The sequence below is a fragment of the Grampus griseus genome (assembly GCF_964374135.1).
Source record: "Grampus griseus genome assembly, chromosome: 18".
Classification (NCBI taxonomy): Eukaryota; Metazoa; Chordata; class Mammalia; order Artiodactyla; family Delphinidae; genus Grampus; species Grampus griseus.
Window position 1 is genome coordinate 59,493,005 of NC_139012.1, and position 18,478 is coordinate 59,511,482.

At 39.9% G+C, this 18,478-nt stretch overlaps 1 protein-coding gene across 1 annotated transcript in view; it reads right to left on the reverse strand.

Moving 5' to 3' along the window:
- The window catches only part of CPB2 (carboxypeptidase B2), a 39,979-nt gene extending 21,869 nt beyond the window's left edge, over positions 1 to 18,110 (reverse strand). The window contains exons 1-4 of the mRNA XM_082675601.1: positions 17,895 to 18,110; positions 5,870 to 5,945; positions 4,135 to 4,259; positions 2,491 to 2,599 (exon numbers count right to left, since the gene is read on the reverse strand). Of these exons, the coding sequence (XP_082531727.1) occupies positions 2,491 to 2,599; positions 4,135 to 4,259; positions 5,870 to 5,945; positions 17,895 to 17,968 (384 nt within the window). The 5' untranslated portion in view covers positions 17,969 to 18,110. The remainder of the gene's footprint in view (positions 1 to 2,490; positions 2,600 to 4,134; positions 4,260 to 5,869; positions 5,946 to 17,894) is intronic.
- Between the last annotated feature and the right edge of the window lie 368 nt (positions 18,111 to 18,478).

Here is an 18,478-nt window from a genome sequence, read left to right on the forward strand (position 1 = left end):
GCGAGCACCGTTTGCCCTTGGATCCTCTTAGAGGAACATAACTAGGGTGAGTGGTATGTGGGAGTGGTTGCCTTGTGCCGAGAGTTCAGATGCTCCTGGAAGGCCTACCTGCTGCCAAGTACCAGTGCTGTCAGTGTCTGAGGTGCCGGAAATTTAACTATCAGGATTTCCTCATTGGGCCTCTGTTTACTGTGTTACTCCTCTAAGGCATGCATACACCTGAGAGAACTACTACATCAAACTATTTTGTGTTACAGCATTGATGGTTCAGTAGATTTCCTCCAACAGGGAGGCTGTGTTATATAAAGGCAGCTTTACGGAAAACTTTATTCATTTCACAATCTGCGGTAATGATGGTCACATCCTTTGAATAACTCTCTTCTTTTGCCATTTGTTCTAAGTGATGTTTTTCAGTCATTTGTTTTTCTCCCCTGCAGGGGATTACTGAAAATTTCCTAGTGAGAGTCAATGACAAAAGAAACCCCTCTTGCCCCTCAAGTGAACATGTGGTGAGGACTGAAGGAGAGATCAGTGTTGAAGGGGAAGAAAGGACTTGGCAGAATTTCCGGGGAGCAAGATTGCCATGGTTCCTACAAACCTCTTAGAAAGGATCGGGCGTGGGAGCGAGGAGAGGTCCAAATTGTTTTCTGGAACATCATTGTAATGAAATGAATTGTGTCCCCCCTCAAATTCATATGTTGAAGCCTTAACCTCCAGTACCTTAGAATGTGACTGCATTTGGAGATAGGGCCTTTAAAGAGGTAATTAAGTTGAAATGAGGCTGTTGGTATGGACCCTAATCCAACCTGACTGGTGTTCTTATAAGCAGTGGAGATTAGCATGGACAGAGAGCCGCCAGGGATGTGCACACACAGAGAAATGGCCGTGTGAGGACACAGCAAGGAGGTAGCCACCTGCAGGTCAAGGAGAGAGGCCTCAGAATAAATCAGCCCTGCTGACACCTTGACCTTGGACTTCCAGCCTCCAGAACTGTGAGAGAGTAAAATTCTGTTGTTTAAGCCACTCCGTATATGTCACTTTGTTATGACCGACTAATACAGTGTATGGCAACCTAATACTTTTTCCTGCCGTGTCTTTCCAACTCTTTCCTGGGGTGAGGGTAAGAAAAAAATAAGCCCTTTGAACAAAGTATTTAAAATATACCAGAAAAAAAATTTTTTAATGTCCATATCCTTTATTGATTTATTTAGGCTACACCATGCAGCTTGTAGGATCTTAGCTCCTCGGCAGTGAAAGCACAGAGTCCTAACCACTGGACTGCCAGGGAATTCCCAGAAAAATGTTTTTAAATACCTCTGTATAAGGCATTCCACTCTTCCCACCAAACCCAACACAGCATTGACATAGTTAGGTTCTCCATTTGCAAATTGTGCCTACCCAGCCTCTCCACTCTGGACCCCAAGTTTGCTGATGCAGGGCTGATGTAGGAGGCTGGAGGGAGGTGGTCTAGGTGGAATAGACAGAGGCAAGGTAGGAGAGAGAAAGGAGAGGGTTGCAATTTTAAGATCCCCGTCAACCAGCCAGGTACATCAATTCTAGAAGCACACTGAGTTCTGGTTTAACTAACTGGAAAAGAACAGATGCTTTTGAAGATTCAATAGAAAACTTTATTACTTAAGCCTTAGATGTCTTAAAAATATGGATATGGTTCTTAACAGTTTCTGGGCACCTAGCCAAAGAGGATAAAAATACTTGTATTAAGGAATATAGCAGCATACTCCTATGAAAGAATAGAAGGTATCAAGGGATTTGTACTACTTGGAGTATATTATATTGAAAAGAAAGTACTCCAAGGGGTTGAACTAACAAATATGGGGAAATGGCTCTTAGAGTATGATGTGAAAGCTTACTGAGGCCAATTGAACATTGATATCTTGCTTAGGTTCCCTCTAGAAAAATCAGAACCTATAAGTACTAATAGGAAAAAACCCAATTTCTTAAATATTAAAACACAGGCATTATCAACATTATTATTATTACTATTATTACTTAAATAGGTTCTTTCTGAGAGGAATAAAATGCACTTAAATACTTTATTGTGTACTAAATATAAGTGAATAAATTCCTTTAATTCAGTGAGATAATATGGTGATTATTCAGTAAGAGTACAATTAGGATAATGGTCTAAGGAGACATGATTAATTGGACTGTTAATTTTTTTGTGGCAGTTTCAATAAAAAGGCCCTATTTTTAATTTCCTGTTGTTCCTTAGAATGCAGTGTTACTCCTAACAGAGATACTCTTAGCTATGGACAAACAGGCTGCTTAGAGGCAATTTCCAAAATACGATGCAATCTTCCCAGGGAAGATATCTACAAAAGGATGAATTACTTCTGTATAATCAACCTCATTGTGATTTTTTTTTCACCCTCTTCCACCAATTTTGATTCTCTAATAATTTCCCATGGCTGAAATGGCAAAGCTCGTTAAACAAAAATAGGAATTTTCCAGAGAAATGTGACAGCTTACCTCATTTAGTGAGTGATACTGTTCATAGTAGGAGGAGGAGGCCCGGGGGCTGATGGTGTCATTGGAAGTCTGCTGCCGGATAAGATCTTCCACATTTTCCAACAAGACCCTGGGTTATGAAACAGGGCATGAGCTGGTTGCCAAAGAGGGCTCTGATTTTCCTGCATGGCCCATCGCACACACAACAGGTGAGCAAGGGGGAAAAGTCACTAAGAAATCTAACAAGCACAAGGTGAAAGCACTGCCAGCTAACATTATGATGAGCTGAAATACACAAGCCCTCTGGGTAGAGCCTCATGGGCATTGGAGGGATACTGGCTCCTATGGGGTATGTTTTCAGGGCCTCCAAAATCTCACCCCTTCTCCAACATTATGAACATTTCTCGACTGTGACTCATTAGTGTGTTTTATGTGAACATACAGGTTAATGGACAATGTTCTTCAATCCAGAGGAACAATGTATTATTCTGTTTTCAGTTAAGGACCGAGGAGAAGCAGAAAGCCTTCTCATTTTATTTTTCCCTGTGAGTCACTGACCTACACCAGATGCATGTATAGGTATATATATGCATGTATAGGTTCTGCATGGCCAAAGTTGGTCAAATCTCTAGAGAAATAAGAACAGAGGAACAGGGAAGGTACAGGAAAGTGATCTCATTTAATTTCTCTTGCAAAGGATCACACAGTTAACTAGGCACAAACATCTTAATTAAGACAGACTGAAGCCATTCTGTTACCTGGGATGAACAATTGAAAGTTAGCTGTCATTCTAATAAAGCTTTCTTTACTTTTACTTAGGTCAGGGGGTAAAAGCCAAGCCTTTGACATCAGAAAGGTCTGAGTATGACTCCTAGCTCTGCCACGTTCCAGCTGGCTGACCTTGAGAAACTCCTTTGAAAATTTTTTCATACACACAATGAGGATAGTATTTACCTCACAGGATTAAATAAGGATTAAATGATACAATGTATAGAAAGGCTCAGCACCTTTCCAGGAAGGCAGAAAACACCAATAACATATTATTAATACTAATCATAGTGTATTATCCAAAGGTTGCCCATTGATACACAGAAGAGAGCATGGCCTTCAGGAAGTGTCAGGGCAGCAAAGGGACACTGGCGCTTGGGCAATGGATACAGAAAGGAGATGTGGACAGGAGACTCCAAAAGGAAGAAGGCATGGACTCTGAACAGAAATCATACCTAATGCAAATTTTAGTTTAGGGCCAGACGTTCCAGAATGTTCACTGACCTTGTGAAGGAAGCAAAATCTCCTTCAGCAGCTGCTTTTTCAAGAGATACCACAAAGCCTACTAAAGTGAAGGACAATTTTGCTCCCCGAGTCCAGGCACAGAGTAGAGGAACTACAAGAAGGAAGCAACTGGGAGGAATGGTAAGAGGCTCCTCAGATCGTTGAGTCTCACAGTGCTTTGCAGATAAGGGACCAAGGTCATGAGAGGTAAACCACTTGTCCAGGGTCACAGAGCTAGCCCCTTGGGCTTCATCACCAATCTGTTCCAGAGATTTCCATGTTGCCATGTTTAATGTAAATATTTTTTCCAGGAAGCAATGACACCATCCACTAGTAAAATGCATCATAGGTGCTTAGAATAGCTGCTCAGTAAATATGGAATCATGCCTCTACCTGAACGGAATTCTGCTCTCATTTAAACGGGCTTTCACGTTGCTTACATCAGACGCATTCACAAAAAAATGGACTTCTTTGCTCTTCGTAATAAATTCAGCTGTTACTGGCTGCCAGAGGACAATCTGCAGTTTCAAGGAGGAAAATTGATAAAAACAAAGACAGTTTTTCACATCATTCTCGTCTGTAGCTAAAGCCATAAAAGGGTTTTTATAAGGGAAGTAAAAAAGACATTCCTGGTGACTGGTCCCCATTAACACATGTGGTAGTGTAAGCATTTATTTTACAGGGGGCTAGTTTTATTCTTTTCTGTAACCCCAGTAGCTAAAGAGGGCCTGGAACTTACTAGGTACTCAATAAATATTTGGCGAGGCAACGAACTAATGAATGAATTCATGAATGAATATATTTATGGCCCAACTGTAGAACTGGATGTGTATGTCACATGTTTAAAGAGAAACGAAAGTTTGTCTAGAAAGTTGATTAAATGTTGCTTTTCTTTAATAAAAATTCCATATCCTTGATACTATTATGCCTTTTCTTTAATCTAATTGCCTTTGGGAAATGTCTTCCCATACATAATATTTACATTTTTTTTTCTAGTTTACTGAGCTTTTTTAAAGCACTTTCACACTCATTGTCTTTGATCATTATAACAACATTTTGCCATAAACCAAGCAGGTGTTATTATTTTCATTGTTCAGATGAAGGAATTAAGGCTCGAAGCTAAGTCGCCTAAAATCACACACCAAGAAGTGGCAGAACAAGATCTAAGTCCTGAATCTCAGATGCTTCCTCTGGCAGTATTTCCTCTGTCCACAGTGTGGTGGCTGTGAGGACGTGCCGGGCAGCTCTTCTGTTGGGAGGGGCTTAGTTCACTAACCTTCCCCACCGTTGTCCCTCTTGATTCCCCCCGGCTTCTCCAGGGCTGCAGCCAGCCAGTGACAGAGCACTGCGGGTGTATTATTGCAGCCCCGTTCCTGCTAGATTACGGTCTCCTCTTACAGATGTCTTTGGCTTAAGGACTTATCATGGTCCGGGCAAACCTTCATTGGGACTGCCCTGTGGTCTAGAGGTTGTCCACACACAACCCTCCTTTCTGCACACATGTCAGAGCTGCTTGATGGTCTGGGGGTACTCCCTGCCACCTCCAGCTCCCTCCTCTTCATCCTTCACAAGCAGCCCCCATAACAAGTCTCACACATCTCTAATATAGTTTTGACCTCTGCTTCTCAGAGAGCCCTAACCCAACAACCATGGAGCCATCAATATTCTATCAGGATATTTTGTAATGTATCAGTTTTCTATTTTCTGGGGAGTTGAGTCCCAGGCATGAAAATTTTAATAAATTTTCCTTTGTGTTTTTGATGCTTACACCTTGGTTAAGTATTATTGCTTTTTAAACAAAGATCTATTGGATTTCTGTTACTGTAGCATCTTTGTAAGTACCCCCCCCTTTTATTCTTTGGTGCTGAAACCCAGGAATGAACCAGTAAGTTCACACTTTCAATGCCTAGGTACTGTCATGTAATTTGCTGAAAAGCCAATAGCATAAATGAAGAAAGTTTGATTTGGGGAACCAGTAAAATCATATGATTATGGGAAGGAGAAGAAGGCTACAAGGAGAGGGGTTTATACCAGCTGTATATAAGTCAGACGACATATAGGAGAGAACATGGCACACCAGACTTGTATAAAATATAAACAATAAGAAGATAAATGAGGGAGAACTTACCTCGTATGTTGTAGTAGTATTCTGCAGAATTTGAACTTGCCTGGACGTTCTAGGAAGAGCAGTTAAAACCTGGCCACTGGGGGAAAAAAAAAAACAGGATTTTGATCTTAAACAAAAAGTGAAAATAAGATAAATTATATTGGGAGGGGCTTCTAGGAAATTGTAAAAAGGAAACAAAATGTTGAAAGAAAAGAGGATCTCACCACAGATTTTAAAATAACCTTAGATTTTGCTTCCAGTCAAGATGGAGAAACAGGGACCAAGTTTACCCTCCTGCTTGAAACAAATAAAACACTGGACAATGTATGTCACTCAAGAAATTGAACATCTGTAATATGACGAAACATTGTATCCTGGATTGGGTCTTGGAACAGAATCGTGGAAAAACTGGTGTCATCTATAGAAAGCCTGCAGTTTTGTTAAGAGTAGTGTACCAATGTTGGTTTCTTAGTTTTGACAAACATACCATGATAATATAAAATGCAGGCGAAACTGGGTGCACGGTATAGAGAAACTCTCTGTAATATCTTTGCAACCTTTCTGTAAATCTAAAAATATTTCAAATAAAATTTTATTTAAAAAATAAAACAAAATCATGTACTGAGAACTCCAGAAGCACAAAAGTTTATGATAATTTCTGCTTGTCATTATGAGCAAAGGCTTCATGGAAGAGGTAACTGGGTAAGTAAGCAGTGTAATGGCAGACTGGCAGGAGACAAAAGGGCATTGTTGGGGAAACGGCAAGCTGTTTATTTTTGCCAGGTGTAGGATTTAGGTATTTAGGGCAAGAGAAGAATGGTAGCCAAACAGAAGTGAGTTTGGAAACTTATGTTAGTTCTCCCCTAGAGAAGTTTTCCAATGCACGCTGAGAAATTTGGCCTTTATCTAGCAGGCAGTTAGGAGTTAGAAAGTGACATCATTTGACTTGTGATTTACAAGAATAATTTTGATGCCAGGGTGGAGGATGGTTTATTTTGGAAAGCCTGATGAAAAGATTCTAAACTCTGGAAATGAGCCTATGGAGACTTGATTATCAAAAAAGAGAAGGAGGAGCTCCCAGAAACAATAGATTCAGAGATTTGGTGCCAATCACTGGTACAGTTAAGCGTAAACTATTCAACTAGTGATAAATGACATATGTCCAAGGATATGTATCACAAGATGATTCACAGTAAGAATAACTGGGAACCACATGAGCGCTTATCAGTAACAGAATTGTTGAATGTTGGTGATGTCTCCACATTCTAGAATGTTTTGTAGCCATTATAAAGAAAGAGTTAGTTAAAATAGTTAACTTGGGGGAGATTTACGTGATGCATTAAGAGAAAGAAGCAAGAAGTGAGTGGAGAATTGTAAGAAATATTATCCCATTTTTGTAAAAAAATAAGTTAGAAAGAAAAAGGAAACTTATAAGTGTTAAAAGCAGGAGAAAACAGCTTCATCCATGAGAGAGCAGACAGCAGAAGCAAGAAGAACTACAATCCTGCAGCCTGTGGAACAAAAACCACATTCACAGAAAGATAGACAAGATGAAAAGGCAGAGGGCTATGGACCAGAGGGAGGAACAAGATAAAACCCCAGAAAAACAACTAAATGAAGTGGAGATAGGCAACCTTCCAGAAAAAGAATTCAGAATAATGATAGGGAAGATGATCCAGGACCTCAGAAAAAGAATGGAGGCAAAGATCGAGGAGATGCAAGAAATGTTTAACAAAGACCTAGAAGAATTAAAGAACAAACAAACAGAGATGAACAATACAATAACTGAAACGAAAAATACACTAGAAGGAATCAATAGCAGAATAACTGAGGAAGAAGAACGGATAAGTGACCTGGAGGACAGAGTGGTGGAATTCACTGCTGCGGAACAGAATAAAGAAAAAAGAATGAAAAGAAATGAAGACAGCCTAAGAGACCTCTGGGACAACATTAAATGCAACAACATTCATATTATAGGGGTCCCAGAAGGAGAAGAGAGAGAGAAAGGACCCGAGAAAACATTTGAAGAGATTATAGTTGAAAACTTCCCTAATATGGGAACGGAAATAACCACCCAAGTCCAGGAAGCGCAGAGAGTCCCATACAGGATAAACCCAAGGAGAAACACACTGAGACACATAGTAATCAAATTGGCAAAAACTAAAGACAAAGAAAAATTATTGAAAGCAGCAAGGGAAAAACGACAAATAACATACAAGGGAACTCCCATAAGGATAACAGCTGATTTCTCAGCAGAAATTCTACAAGCCAGAAAGGAGTGACATGATATACTTAAAGTGATGAAAGGGAAGAACTTACAACCAAGATTACTTGACCCAGCAAGGATCTCACTCAGATTCGATGGAGAAATCAAAAGCTTTACAGACAAGCAAAAGCTAAGAGAATTCAGCACCACCAAACCAGCTCTAAAGGAACTTCTCTAAGTGGGAAACACAAGAAAAGATAAGGACGTACAAAAACAAACCCAAAACAATTAAGAAAATGGTCATAGGAACATACATATTGATAATTACCTTAAACGTGAATGGATTAAGTGCTCCAACCAAAAGACACAGGCTTGTTGAATGGATACAAAAACAAGACCCATCTATATGCTGTCTACAAGAGACCCACTTCAGACCTAGGGACACATAAAGACTGAAAGTGAGGGGATGGAAAAAGATATTCCATGAAAATGGAAATCAAAAGAAAGCTGGAGTAGCAATAATCATATCAGATAAAATAGACTTTAAAATAAAGAATGTTACAAGAGACAAGGAAGGACACTAATGATCAAGGGATCAATCCAAGAAGAATATATAACAATTGTAAATATATATGTACCCAACATAGGAGCACCTCAATACATAAGGCAACTGCTGACAGCTATAAAAGAGGAAATCGACGGTAACACAATAATAGTAGGGGTCTTTAACACCCCACTTACACCAGTGGACAGATCATCCAAACAGAAAATAAACAAGGAAACACAAGCTTTAAATGACACAATAGACCAGATAGATTTAATTGTTATTTATAGGACATTCCATCCCAAAACAGAAGATTACAATTTCTTCTCAAGTGCACATGGAATATTCTCCAGGATAGATCACATCTTCGGTCACAAATCAAGCTTCAGAAAATTCAAGAAAATTGAAATTGTATTAAGCATCTTTTCTGACCACAACACTACGAGGTTAGAAATCAATTACAGGAAAAACTGTATAAAACACAAATACATGGAGGCTAAACAGTGTGCTACTAAATAACCAAGAGATCACTGAAGAAATCAAAGAAGAAGTTTAAAAATACATAGAAACAAATGACAATGAAAACACGATGATCCAAAACCTATGGGACACAGCAAAAGCAGTTCTAAGAGGGAAGTTTATAGCAATTCAATCTCACCTCAAGAAACAAGAAAAATCTCAAATAAACAATTTACCCTACACTTAAAACAACTAGAGAAAGAAGAACAAAGAAAACCCAAAGTCAGTAAAAGGAAAAAAATCATAAAGATCAGAGCAGGGGCTTCCCTGGTGGTGCAGTGGTTGAGAGTCCACCTGCCGATGCAGGGGACACGGGTTCGTGCCCCAGTCTGGGAAGATCCCACATGCCGCTGAGCGGCTGGGCCCATGAGCCATGGCCACTGAGCGTGCGCGTCCGGAGCCTGTTGCTCCGCAACGGGAGAGGCCACAACAGTGAGAGGCCCGCGTACCGAAAAAAAAAAGATCAGAGCAGAAATAAATGAAATAGAAACAAAGAAAACAATAGCAAAGATCAATAAAACTAAAAACTGCTTCTTTGAGAAGATAAACAAAATTGATAAACCCTTAGCCAGACTCATGAAGAAAAAAAGGGAGAGGATGTAACTCAATAAAATTAGAAATGAAAAATGAGAAATCACAACTGACACTGCAGAAATACAAAGGATTATAAGAGACTACTACAAACAACTATATGCCAATAAAATGGACAACCGTGAAGAAATGGACAAATTCTTGGAAAGGTACTATTTTCCAAGACTGAACCAGGAAGAATTAGAAAATATAAACAGACCTAACATAAGTAACAAAACTGAAACCATAATTAAAAATTTTCCAACAAACAAAAGTCCAGGACCAGATGGCTTCACAGGCAAATTCTATCAAACATTTAGAGAAGAGCTAACACCAATCGCTCTCAAATTCTTCCAGAAAATTGCTGAGGGAGAAACACTCCAAAATTCATTCTATGAAGCCACCATCACCCTGATACCAAAACCAGAAAAAGATATCACAAAAAAAGAAAATTATAGACCAATATCACTGATGAACAGAGACGCAAAAATCCTGAACAAAGTACTAGCAAACAGAATCCAACAACACATTAAAAGGATTATACACCATGATCAAGTGGGATTTATCCCAGATATGCAAGGATTCTTCAATATACGCAATATACGCAAATCAATGCACACTAACAAATTAAGGAGTAAAAACCATATGATCATCTCAATAGATGCAGAAAAAGCTTTTGAGAAAACTCAACACCCACTTATGATAAAAACTCTCCAGAAAATGGGCATAGGGAACCTCCCTCAACATAATAAGGCCATATATGTCAAACCCACAGCAAGCATCATACTCAATGGTGAAAAACTGAAAGCATTTCCACTAGGATCAGGAACAAGACAAGGATGTCCACTGTCACCTCTCTTGTTCAACATAGTTTTGGAAGTCCTAGCCACAGCCACAAAGGAGGCAAGAACATACAATGGAGAAAAGACAGCCTCTTCAATAAGTCGTGCTGGGAAAACTGGACAGCTACATGTAAAAGAATGAAATTAGAACACTACCTAACACCATACACAAAAGTAAACTCCAAAGGGATTAAATAAAGCCTTAAATGTAAGACCAGACAGTATAAAACTTTAGAGGAAAACATAGGAATAACACTCTTTGACATAAACGGCAGCAAGATCCTTTTTGACCCACCTCCTAGAGTAACAGAAATAAAAGCAAAAATAAACAAATGGGACTTAATTAAATCTAAAACTTTTTGTACAGCAAAGGAAACAAAACAAAAAGACAGCCCTCAGAATGGGAGAAAGTATTTGCAAATGAAACAACAGGCAAAGGATTAATCTCCAAAATATACAAACAGCTCATGGAGCTCAATAGCAAATAAACAAACAACCCAGTTAAAAAATGGGTAGAAGACCTAAATAGACATTTCAGCAAGGAAGACATACAGATGGCCAAGAGGCACATGAAAAGATGCTCAACATCACTAATTATTACAGAAATGTAAATCAAAACTACAATGAGGTATCACCTACACCAGTCAGAATGGCCATTATCAAAAAAGCTAGAAACAATAAATGCTGGAAAGGGTGTGGTGAAAAGGGAACCCTCCTGCACTGTTGGTGGGAATGTAAATTGATACAACCACTATGGAAAACAGTACGGAGGTTCCTTAAAAACCTAAAAATAGAACTACCATATGACCCAGCAATCCCACTACTGGGCATATACCCTGAGAAAACCATAATTCAAAAAGAGACATGCACCACAATGTTCATTGCAGCACTATTTACAATAGCCAGGACATGGAAGCAACCTAAGTGTCCATCAACAGATGAACTGATAAAGAAGATGTGGCACATATATACAGTGGAATATTACTCAGCCATAAAAAGAAACGAAATTGAGTTATTTGTAGTGAGGTGGATGGACCTAGAGTCTGTCATACAGAGGGAAGTAAGTCAGAAAGAGAAAAACAAATACCATATGCTAACGCATATATATGGAATCTAAAAAGAAAAAAATGGTACTGATAAACCTAGTGGCAGGGCATAGAGGTAGGCATAGAGAATGGACTTGATGACATGGGGTGGGAGGGCAAAGCTGGCGCGCGATGAGAGTAGTATCGACATATATACACTACCGAATGTAAAATAGTTGGCTGGTGGGAAGCAGCAGCACAGCACAGGGAGATGGGCTCGGTACTTTGCGAGGACCTAGAGGGGTGGGATAGGGAGGATGGGAGGGAGGCTCAAGAGGGAGGGGATATGGGGACATGTGTATGCACATGGCTGATTCGCTTTGTTGTGCAACAGAAACTAACACGGTATTGTGAAGCAATTATACTCCAATAAAGATCTATTTAAAAAAAGAAGGATAATCAACAAGGACCTGCTGCATAGCACAGGGAGCTCTGCTCAGTATTATGTACCAACCTAAATGGGAAAAGAATTTGAAAAAGAATAGATGTGTGTATATGTATAACTGAATCACTTTGCTGTACACCTGAAACTAACACAGTATTGCTAATCAATTATACTCCAATATAAAATAAAAAGTTAAAAAAAAAATAGAGGCTGAATTTCAATTTCGCATAAAGGAAATTTTGTGTTGACTAGAAGATAAGATGCTTGGGCATTTTTCATATGTATTAGAAGACAAGAAAGTAACAAAGTCAACAGAAGGGGAAAGAAAATTAAAGGTAAAAAATGTGTTATCTAAATGGGTCTCTTTCTTAAGGAGAAAAAAAATTAAGGAAATATAAAAAATAAATTAGGAAATGTGGAGGAGTAAAATCATGGGGATATAAATTTACCAAAATATATTAATATGTCCAAGTTCAAACTGTGGTGAGCTGGACTCTTCCTATCTCAAGTTTGACAAAAGTGCCAACACAACATAATCAAATAATGAGATGGGGGTCAGTCAGAGGCTATGAAACCCAGGCATAGAAACTGGTTTTAACCACACAGGCTAGTTGGGTTTTATCAACAGGATGCTGCAAAGGCCCACAACAAAACCAGACTGAACCAGCGAGATCCTAGATAGAGGGCAAAATAGGCTAAAGGTCACCGCTTTCCTGAACTTGATTTATCTTTGTGTTTGTTTCAAAAGTACCTGGTGTTCGGCAGAGATGTTTTGCAGCTGTACTTTGAGAGATACACAACGGTCAACCGCCCCGAACCGGCTCTGACTAGACCACAGGAACACACCTACGTAGATGAAATCTGGAGGTGTCAGAGAATGCGCTTTGCTTCATCACCATGCTTGTATCTCCGCCCTAAGAGGGGATTTGTACTCTGCGAGCAGTTTGTGCCGTGCGCAAAGGAGCATGGAAGACTGCGCATGCCTGGCTGCCCCTGGAAGTCTCCGCCCCCTTCCTCGAGCCCAGATGACCTCTCTGCCTCCTAACCCTTAAAGTTCCCTTACTGCCCTCGCTTCTGGGAGAAGGTGTCTTTAGAGCTCGAGCTCCCCTTCTCCATTCTCTGGCCATTGAGTAAAAGCCTGTCTTGCTTGCACCAAACAGTTTCATCATTGGCAGCACAAACCTGAGCCGGAAAGAGCTCCCTGACCCAGCCAGGGGGGCTTCGGTTCAGCCGGGGCCCCAAGAGGGGGCGGGCTCACATCTCATTCGGTAACAAGATCACCTTATGTAGGGCTTACCATTTTTTCAAATCAGTTTCCTGGCTCCGTGCCCCCTTAAGTCAGAGAGAGGATGTGAAAAGTGTTCAGAGGGGAGACGGGGAGAATTTGTGAGTGTATTTCTTTGCATCAAATTGTTGCGATTCTCTGAATCCCCACTCTCCCCAAGGGGATGAAGTTTGGGGATGTTACTTCCTTCAACTCAGCCTAGTGGGGGAGGGGGAGGGGTGAGTCTAAGCATGTTCCCTCAAGTTTAACTGACACAAGCACCGGTGCCTGACTTGCTTCTGAGAAAGCTAAACCTGCATGGGCTGGCCTCCAGTTGACTAGATTAGCCATGAATATCAGAAGAAAAGGCACTTCATGTTATGTATCCGTTATGGCTCAGATGCCGTCCAATAGCGCCACCTAAAGGAGTGGAGAGCTCACAGCAGCAAGAACCTGGAGGTGAAGGCAAAATTCTTAGAATGAAAGATGGAGTCACAAGTGGCTACCTAGAAACAGCTGCCTCTATCCTGGTCTGCAGAATTTCCCAGCAAGAGAATCTCAGAAATCTCTAAGAACTTAAAACCCAAGAAAAAGGACTAATGAGAAAAGGAGTCAGGTGTGTGTGTGTGTGTGTGTGTGTGTGTGTGTGGAGAGGGGTGAGGGGTTGTTTTCCTACAAAGATTGAAATATTTGAATAATGCCTTGGTTGGAGTAGACATTCTAGTTTCTGAATTGAGGTTTGCATTTCAACATGACCCAAGGACTACCAATTACTTAAGAGTGGGCTAAAAAGCCATAGAATTTTCTAACTTTCCATGCAAGGGCGGGGAAAGATTACTCTGACACATAGAATATATTGGGACAATGGGAGATGAAAAATAAAGGTGTGGGTTTTTTTTGTTTGTTTGTTTTAATTTTTATTGAAGTAAAGTTGATTTACAATGTTGTGTTAGTTTCAGGTTTACAGCAAAGTGAATCAGTTATATACATCCACTCTTTTTTATATTCTTTTTCCATATAGGTCATTACAGAGTATTGAGTAGACTTCCTTGTGCTATACAGTAGGTCCTTATTAGTTATCTATTTTATATATAGTAGTGTGTATATGTCAATCCCAATTTCCCAATTTATCCCTCCCCCCCTTCCCCCCCACCAAAAGTTTGTTTTCTATATCTGTATCTATTTCTGTTTTGTAAAGATGTGTTTTGATGATGACTCCGAAGGGATACAGTTACAGATGTAACCAATAACCATTTAGGAAAAAAAAAGGCTTGCACCAAAAATAAAGTTAAAAATACAAGCACAGTGAGATAACAGGTCACTTTACACAAAAAGTAAAACGAGGCTCAAGGAGGGCTCAAATTGTTCAAGACTGCATGACTCGTAAGTAGCAGACCTAGGTTTCAACTCAACTCTCCAACTCCTGAGCTTTTAATACCTAGGCAACATTTCCTCTGCTGCTTCCCCTCTAAGAATATGATTATGGTCCTCAAGGTCTGTTCCCTGCTGTGGTTTACAGGGATGAGTCACACTCGCCATAGCTCTGAAAGATGATTTTTGAATTTAAAAAGCTGGTGAGATGGCTCTGAACAATGGAATGTAGCCCAAGGCTGCAGTTTTGTTTTATGCATTACAGCATTTTAAAGCCCCTAGTGCCCTGTTCTCTAAGATGAAAGTAATATATCAGTAGGAGCTAAGTCAAAGAGAACAAGCTGGTCTCCAGGTGGCAGACAGTATATGGAGTCAACAAAAGGAGCTCTTCCCGTGGTCTATTAATAATTCAAAAGCCTCCTCTACTCTCCTCCAACTCCTTTTCCTTCTTTTCATCCTATTTCATCTTCTTTCCAAATAAACAGCCTCAGCTGACTGGCCACACTTAGGTAATCAGAGCACAATGCAATTAATGACTGTTTACAAGATTCTTGCTAGTATTTTTTTACCCTTTATAGTGTTTGGCCTTTAAAATCAAGTGAACATGGAGACTTTTTTTTTGGCTGTCTTTCTCTTTGACATATGGTATTTATGCCTTTAAAACTTTTTTTGTTTTCATTCCAGAACCTTTTACTGATGAGATTTATCAAAATGCAACTGCAGATCCGCCATTGATTGTCTGAACACAAAGTGCTATTAGGAGAATGATCATGACAAGAAAACAATAACAAAGAGCAGCTTTAAAAAAGCCAGACCCTCAGCTCTTTTTAGGAGGGGTTATATTTTTTACCCCCAGAAATAATTCATCAAAGTCTGTTGCCCTGAATAAAATTAGAGTTTTCTTTTAGCTTTGGTAATAGGCAAGTCGTGGAAAAGCAATGCTCAGAAACATTTGGTAAAAAATGTATATATATATACATATGTTTACTCACAGAAAGAGAGTTTGCGATTTTATTTCTAGTGGGGGAATGGGACCCAGGAATCAGATATGCATCTGCCCACAGAGCTGCAGTTCCCCTTCCCCAGTACGTGGGGACCATTACGATAGGTACAAAGTATTAAATATTTTCAACATGATATTATTTGATTAAAATATAGTCATAGTCTCACCCCTCTCTTCAAGCACAGGTATCAATCAGACTTCAAAGCATATGCTGAAGCAAAAAATAGTAAGAAGAGCCATGCGTGAGGGAATTTTTCTCATTCATTTCTTACTATTTTCTTTCTGTGTATTTCCTTTATTTGCCTAACGTGTAGTTCCACTGAACTGTTATAAGCTTATTCGTTTTGCAGCAACATGGTCAAGCTTTGGTATATCTTGCTAGTGGTTGTCTTATCAAGGAGTTTAGTTTACTATATGATGCAGATGGTGGTCTGTAGGCGAGCCTGCTAACCTCTGACACAGCCAGCTGTTATGATGCTTGTGCCAGGCTGCCGCTGAGGCCACCTTTAGCCCTGCCGTAGTGAGGACCTTGAGACCGGACTTGCAGCCCCGGCCTCTCTTCCGGGCTGCCTTCCAGACTGCCTGTCTCTGTCAATTCACTGTGACTAAATCTGACCTCCCTTCAAATTGGCTCTCTTCCTAATTTCTATAACTTTTAGAGGCAATGCTGTGCAGTGAAAAGAGTAGAAATGAGGTGAAAATGGGGTTGAATACAAACTCAACATTTGTTGTTTGATTGGGAGCCGGTGTTCTTCTCCCTGAGGCTTATTTTCCTCCTCTGTAAAGTGTCAGTAAAAAAGACTGGAGGATTGTGGGCACTTAACAGGTTAACATTTCTAAGTGCCTATCCCAGTGCCTGGGACAACACAGATGCTGAATAATCCCTCACTTCCTCCCCTTTCCCTCTCTGGCAACGACACTGCCATTGCCTACAGTGTCCAGGTTGAACATGTTGAGAGCAGTTTTTCTCCTTCCCTCTCCTTTACCCTTAATTAAAGCCAACTGCCAAGTAATTGGATATTAGAACTAGCAAGAACCTTAGAAATCATAGCCTTCTGATTTATTGACAATACATAGAGACATAAGTCACCAATTCTCCTAGCAATTTGTCTCCCGTGTCAATTTCAGTAACAATCATTTGGTCGTGAAATTTGATACTTGGCGATTATATTCAACAAAAAAGAATCAACCAACTCTTCTTAGTTTAGTCATAATGGGCAAACACAGCTTCCAACTCACAAGTCAAACTTTTTTTTGTGGCCGCGCTGTGCAGCTTGTGGGATCTTAGTTCCCCAACTGGGGATTGAATTCGGGCCCTCAGCAGTGAAAGTGCTGAGTCCTAACTACTGGACCGCCAGGAAATTCCCAAACTCTGTTTTCTTAAATGCTGTCCTATGGCTCTTTATGACTCAGTTTCTTTGGCAGAATTTTCCCTGCCCCTGGTATGTCCCTTCCCTCTTTGCCATTCACTGAGGAGAAGAATACATCTCAGAGACAACTGGAGGAGAAAAGGATCATAGAAAAAAACAGCAGGAAAAAAAAAATAATTCCAAAGGAAACAACATCAATTTTGAAAAGCCTAAAAGTTGACTAATGAATTACAATAATACATATAGCCTCAAAACTATTTACACCATGTTTTATATATGCTAGGGCATGAGTTTGTTTGTGTTCTGTCAAGTGGTTTATAGTAGAAAATCCTAAGGGATTCACTCTACCAAGCAAAATAAGAACTAGATATATTCATGTGTGTGTTCTTTATAACACAACTGTTCTTCCTTTCCTACTCCATGCTGAACACCCATGCACAACCCAAACCTCCTCTCTGATACCTTTATCCTCTTCTCCCTCCCATGTTCTATGTACAAGAAAAAAGTAAATTATCCATAGTCAATGCATAGTACATGTGAAGACAAGAAAAACATAAATCATGTGAAGTGTTAAGGTGTAAATAATTACATATTTTAAAAAATCAAGAGTCTATTTCTTTAATTTTCATAGCTACTGGATATACATGTCATCCAGAATTTTCTCAGTAATAAAACTAGAGCCAGAAAAGAAAAAAAGACCCTAGATCTAGTGAGAGCCTTATTATACTGACATCTACAATTTGGAAGGGCAACATGGAAAGTTTCAGAAAGAGCTGACCTTCAGACTTGAATGTTCTGCTCCCCAGTCCAACGCACTGATTGGATTCCGTGAGGGGCAAACAAGTGGGGGAAACGACCCCCCACCATCTAGGATTCTAGCGGGTTACCTCTGAAACGCGAAGGCATGCTGCTCACAGAACAGGATGGTGGCCACAAGGACTCCAAAGCTATAAAGCTTCATCCCCACAGCGATTTGCTATAAAACAAAACTCTCTGAAGAGAAGGGTCCAGATAGCTGATTACTTAAGAGCCTTCTTTGCACACTGGTTAAAATATAATGGCATGTTCCCTGTCGTTTCTGTGCTCATTCGACTTCGCTTCCATTCCCACCCTCAAAAAGAAAGTATGATGAGAGTTGTTATTCTCATTGTAGACTAACTAGAAAATATTTAACTCTTCAGGGAAGATGAGGCCAAGAATAAAAGGATAGTAATACAGTGGAAACGTGTCTTGTTTGTTGAACAAAACATAGAGTATTGACCCATGGATCTCAGCCCATGCTGAGCGAGGTCTCCTGTGGAGTACTAACTCATTAGGTCTTCCGTTGCTTTTCTCTTTTGCAACATTTTCAACTTAGATGAAGACATAAAAGGTGAGTTTTTCAAATTTATGGCTGAGAAGGAGAGATTATATGGAGGATTATAGGATCTCCATCCAAAGAGAGTTTTCCTTGTCCATGTGGAATGATGCT